Source organism: Anas platyrhynchos, chromosome 6 (genome assembly GCF_047663525.1).
Source record: "Anas platyrhynchos isolate ZD024472 breed Pekin duck chromosome 6, IASCAAS_PekinDuck_T2T, whole genome shotgun sequence".
In the NCBI taxonomy this organism is placed as follows: Eukaryota; Metazoa; Chordata; class Aves; order Anseriformes; family Anatidae; genus Anas; species Anas platyrhynchos.
Window position 1 is genome coordinate 22,782,793 of NC_092592.1, and position 6,000 is coordinate 22,788,792.

Genomic DNA, 6,000 nt, shown 5'->3' on the forward strand with positions numbered 1-6,000 from the left:
TTACCTCTCTTCAGTTCTAATCTGGACTGGTGTCCTAAATGTGTTCTGCCAGCTATCAGTGCTGTCTGCACACCTTCAGCCTTCCATTCCCCTTCAACACTTCTGAACCATACCATTGCCTTCCTCATTCCTCTTGTTTGTTGCTTTTAGGTACAGCATCCTTTTGCAGATGGTGTCTGACCTATTGGCCTTTGCTTCCTTCACCCAAAGGTCTCCTGCCACTTACTGCTACTATACTCTTCCACAAAGCTTTATGTAACAGGACTGTGGGATTTAACTCTAACTTCAACCACTTTTTTTCTTCTTCTTCATCTACTTACACGATGAGATTCACACAAATTTTGCCTCTACTATGAAATCATTACCAACTACTCAAAAAAATGCTCAGTGTTAGAGGACTCTATCATGCTCTACTCACATTTTTACTTCTGTTGGTCCCTCTATTCAACAAATCAACTGTATCTCTGCCTTAGAAAAGTGCAAGTCCAGAAGTTGATTTTGAGGAAAAGCAGAGGTTCTGCAGGTCTGTGCAAACCATTTGCATCCTCATGTAAATCTAATTTTAAGACTGTACATGGACTTCGAAAATAAAGGCGTAAGAAAAAAACTTCGGTGACACTTTTTAAAGAAAATCAGGACAATATCAAGTAACAGTGCTGTGTATTGCTCTTTCAATAACTGGATAAGCTAATTAGATTTGTGGCTCCTAGTTAAGTGTTTGATTATTTGAAGGTGTCCTTAAGTACTTCCTGCAAACAATTGTGATAAGGTTGTCATAGATGCAGTACACTGACTTACGAATTCATCCAACTTACAGAAAATAACTGTAGCAAGTTACAGAAAACAACCAGAAGCAAGTAACCACATGAAGCATGCAGGATTGAAGAAGTGGTACTTTCCTGAATATAACTTTGAATAACAGACTATAACACAGCCCTTCACTGGCCAGGAAACAGACATGTATATTTGCAAGGTAGGCATCAAAGCAGAAAAAGGAGATGCGCTCTATGTCTTATGCCCCTACTGCCTTGATGCATGACTGAATGAGTCAAATAAGCGCATGCTTCATTGTTCTGATGTGATTTTTTTTCCAAAAGGTGGATAACTCAGAAAAGTACACGTGATCTAGTGCTTTGAAAACCTTTTTATGTTCCAATTTTAAAAACATGAAACATTGAGCCTCACTTGATTACCAGTAACAGAAAAGAAGTTTAAGTAAGGACACAAAGCTTACCTTAAGTCATCCAGCACCAACTGATACTCCTTCTCAGCATCAGCTATTTTTGCTGCTTTGCTAGCTTCATTAATTGCATTATCTACTTGCTGAAGAACTCCTTGCTCCAATACATCCTGGTCATAGACATCAACTCCTAAACCTTTGAGTTCAGCAGCCTGTGCGCTACAAGAAACGGACTGAATCTGCTGCCTGTTGATATGTAACAGGGGTTGTCCTCTCCTGGGCACCTCCAAAGGACCTGCCATAGATGTGGATGGCTGGCTGGGAGATTCATGAACTCCAGAACTATTACCCAGCTCACTGTTGCACATGCCATTTTCTTGTTTAGTTCCCGATTCTTCAGCATTATGGAGGTGATTATTGCTTACAGTAGTACCAGTGTCTTGTTCTTGAATACCGTCTGCTAGGTGGTTGTCTTCTGTTGGCATCCTCTGTTCAAAGGCATCAAAGAATGGTAAGAACCACATTGTCATAAGAACATTTGCACACTTTCTCACAAAGGTTCTGACCAAATAGAAGCAAAACAATATGCATATTACAACACGGGACAGTCCTGAAAAATGCTGGTACTAAGACAAAAAGATTGCCTGCAACTACGACTCCCTTACCAGGGAGCGGTGGGAGTCTTGCCTGAACGGTCACGCTCCAGAGGACTACCACTGAACACGTGCAACACAACGTACCCCAGAAACAAAAACACAGGTGGTCAAAACAGAGTAAGACAGCGTAGTTTAAAAAACCACCAACCAACCAACCAACCAAAAAACAGACGAACAACAACAACCCCGCTGATGTTTACTGAGTCCATGAAACAGCCTAACACGAGCTTTCAGGGGGATGGAGTGGCAAAACTGTCAAGTTGGCTCTTGGAGGGACACAGAAACTACTTGAACACCCGAGCAGGGCACCTGCCAGCCCAGCCCGGTGACAGCCCCGCAGGCTGCAGCCCGCACAGGCACGGGGCACCTCGGCACCGGCACCGGGGCACCGGGCGCTGCCGCTGCTCGGAGCCCTCCAGCCTGCGCCAGGACGCGCTGGTGCTCACCTCCGGGCGGGCGCAGGCTGCGCTCACCTGCGTGCAGACCTCACCCGTGCAGCCGGCCTGCCGCGGCCACCCCCCGCTCCTTCCTACCGGCTCCCGGGGGCACGCAGCGGCCCGGCCCCGCCGGGCTCCCCGCTACCGCCGGGCGCAGCGCTCACCTCCCCCGCCGCAGCTCCGCCACCACCGCCCGGCCCCGCCGCGCCGCCGTTCTGCCGTCACTTCCTCGGCCGCCTGCGCCTGCGCCGTGGTTTTGGGGCGCTGCTGTAGGAGGAGGCGTCCTTCATCTTCCTCGTGGCCTCCCATTTTCTCCCTGGCTCTCTGGCAGTGTCAAAAGCAGAAAATAAGAGCCTTCTGGGAGGCTCGTTGGGCTTTCTGTCCGTTCTTTCCCCGTCCTTCAGACGCCCCACTGCAGTGCCATGAAGGTCCTGCACCAGCTCCTCCTCTTTTGGCCGGCAGAACCGATTTATTTATTCATATATATATTTATTTTGCTCTCGGCCTTGAGCCAACTGAGAAAGGACAAATACGTAGTAGATCTGGATATTTATTTGTTCACTTTTGTAGAAACATACTGAAGCAGTTAGAGCTGAACTCAGCTTCAGGGAACAATTTGCCATTCAGATTCACCACAGAGTTCCTTTCTTCACCTGCCTGTTAGTTGCCCTGCTCCGTGTGTACTTAACCATCGTCGCTTTGCAGTGACTTGAAATGATGCAGATGTTTAAAGAAATACTATTTTGTAAATTGTTCAGGGCGTGGGTAAAAGTAAGTCATAACGCCTTACCCTTCCCACACTTAACTTCAACAAAATGCTACACACCAACAGAGAAAGAAAGCTTGTCCGGTACTGGAAATGCATTTATAGTGCACCTTTGATCCAAACAAATCCTGGTTCTTATCGATTGGTTACCTTGCATGTAGAAGACTGTTAAGACTGAAATGTCACGGTAGTTACAGGAGCAGCAAAAGTCATGTTTGTGCATGATGACATAATGCTGTTTAATCATGAAAGCTTAAGGACATAGGTTAGGATGCACAGGGAGAGAAGATATCATTCATTAGACTTAGGGTTTTGTCCTCTTTACACTGTTTCTTTAGGTATTTGTACACATCAATAAGGTCAACCTTGAGCCTTCTCTTCTCACGGCTTAGCAGTCCCAGTTCTCAGCCTTTCCGCACAGGAGATACTCCAGTCCTTCAGCCATCTCCCCCACGGCCCTTCATTGGACTCTCTCCACGATGTCTCCTGTACTGGGAAAGTCCTAGTCTCTCTAGGCAATTGTTGTCTGACATTTTCTCAGCCATGTTTCCACAGTGCATTGATGGAGCTGTTGATAAATGAAGTGCCAAGTGATTCAAGAATTTCAAATATCCTTGAACATTCTTGACAAATTTGTTGCATATCTGAAACACCCACAGAGTCCCTACACGTTAACTCCAAGAGTAGGAGTTCTGTTGCTTTTTCTCATAAATCACTAGCACTGACAGCTGCATAAAAAATATTTCATCCGAGTTTTCCATGTGCCCGCTCTCTGTGAAATTAAACCATTTCCTTTAGTAGCCACTGGTGTCAATCTTGAATGAATAACTCTCAAAGTTGTTGTTGGCCTGGCTTTATCCTGAACAAAGATTACAAGTCCTTGACCGAAGATGTTCCTTTCCCATCCTTCTATTCTCTTATTCCATCCTGTCCCCAATCTCCAGAATTCTCAAGGCAACACAGAACTGGTTGTTTCAGGTCTATAAGGCCAAGACCTGAAAGGTCAGCAGGAAAATAATAATAATAATAATAATAATAATAATAATAATAATAATAATAATAATAATAATGTGCTTAATTTAAATACTCCTTTATTTCTTTTGCTCTGAAATATGCTACTACTGCAAAAATTACTTACTTAGCATTTAAAGACTTGAATGAGGAGGCTTATTTTTAACCTTTGTTGCTGTGTTCTAAATACAAGGAATGATGTTTTGTAATTGCTGCAACAACTGAAAATGTGGAGTGCAAAGTCTTCCAGCAGAGTGAGAAAGGCAGCAACTGGGGGACATTTGAGGACAGAGCAACATCAAACTGTTGTCAAAACTAAACTACATTATGGAGGGGTAGGCTCAGTTCTCCAGAAACTGATTAATGAGGGGGGGAAAGACAAGTTGTTGTGGAAGAATAAAATAAGAGTGTTGTATTATTTGCCAGGAGAGGAGTTTTCAAATGAAGAGCTGCTTCTTTCTCAAGCTTGAGAGGAAAATGAGTAAAGATTTTGTTATATATTAACGGATTGCTGATATTGTTAGTGTTAAGTCCAGAAGCGGGAGGCTATAATCCAACATTAAATACTATGGCTTTGAGGCAGGTACTTCCAGAACAAAACAGTTATGCTGTTGTGGGAAAGGAATTTGCAGGTGGCTTTACACTGTTTCACATGTCCCTGAATTAGAGATAATGAGGAAACAAGCGGTAGAAACAAAAACTTGAGCAAGATCGAGATAAAGTAAATTGGCTACAGTGTTAAAGATGTGCTTTGGGCAGTGGCCAATTGCTGGCTGGCTCCAGGCGCCTGTCTGAGGGTCTCTAACCAACTGTATGACGGATTTGGGCACATGGACAGTGCGTGGGGCTATGGGGAAAGTATATGTAGTAGTAAAAAAGGGCAATAAATGTCTCCTGTTCAAGAGTCATCAGGAGTCTGTGTCTTGCATCCCTGCATGCTGTTGTCCTGACTAGGACTACAAACATCCCTGGTAGAGCTTGCTCATGAAGAACACTATTATGCTCTGTAAGTGAGGGGATATATGGTCTTTGTGAGAGTGCTCTGAAACCATGGTATAAAAATGTGGCAGGCCTTTCAGGCAGAGATTGATCACTGTCATCAATCTGTGAAATGCCATATACACTGGCAATGACATTAATAATAAGCATATTAATAAACCTGTTGTGCAACTAGTCTTTTGTAAACTAAGTCATGCTCCCTGGTGGTGTGTATGTAGTCTATTTGACTGAAGTCTGCCAAAACCAAGTCTCCCAGCAGCTGAAAATCAATGTGGTTCCATTAAAGTCGTGGAAAGGGTAGATTCCTATAGACCTTTGAAGTTCATTCTGTGCTGGTTCATCCCTGGTGCATTTCTGCTTGTTTGGTTAGTTTTTAAATATTGTTAATGTAGTCCAAATCTTCACCCCTCTAGCATGAAAGCATTAATGATGACACTTAATCCTTGCTGGAGCTGGTTCTGGCAGCTTTTGATGTACAGTAATTATGCTTTTTTACTTGAACTAGTACGGCTGGCAAATTAGACTGTGTGGACCTCCTCCTTCTTTGTCAGCTTTGCAGGATTACTGGCTGGAAAGGATCCTGGCAGAGTTTGTCAAGCAAGAGCTCAGTGCTCAGCTGTCACTTATGGTGGTCTGTGAGGACAAGCAACCAGGCTTCTAAGGAAGCACAAATAGAATAATAACTTGGAAAGGAAGAAATATTTTTTCTTTGATTCTGAACTGCGTAATGAAAACACAGGTTCTGTAGTCTGTTGTCAGTGATGAGATGGAAAGGGGCGGTCGTTTAATTTTTATTCTATCATTTTTATTCAGTTTCCTATTGTAAAATGTTATCCTGAGAGTCATGGCATGGCAATACTATAAGAAACAAAGAATCATAGAATAATAAAATAGTTTTAGTTGAAAGGGACCTTAAAGACCTTGTAGTTCCAATCCCCCTGCCATGGGCAG

The 6,000-nt window shown here is 43.6% G+C and overlaps 1 protein-coding gene across 3 annotated transcripts in view; it reads right to left on the minus strand.

Annotated features, from left to right (window-relative positions):
• The window catches only part of ERCC6 (ERCC excision repair 6, chromatin remodeling factor), a 47,648-nt gene extending 45,089 nt beyond the window's left edge, over positions 1 to 2,559 (minus strand). Inside the window, exons 1-2 of one of the 3 annotated variants that reach the window (XM_038181187.2) lie at positions 2,438 to 2,559; positions 1,235 to 1,668 (exon numbers count right to left, since the gene is read on the minus strand). In XM_038181187.2, coding sequence (XP_038037115.1) covers positions 1,235 to 1,665 — 431 coding nt within the window. In that variant the 5' untranslated portion in view covers positions 1,666 to 1,668; positions 2,438 to 2,559. The other 2 variants (XM_038181188.2, XM_038181189.2) reach the window with 2 other exon arrangements.
• Positions 2,560 to 6,000: the final 3,441 nt, after the last annotated feature.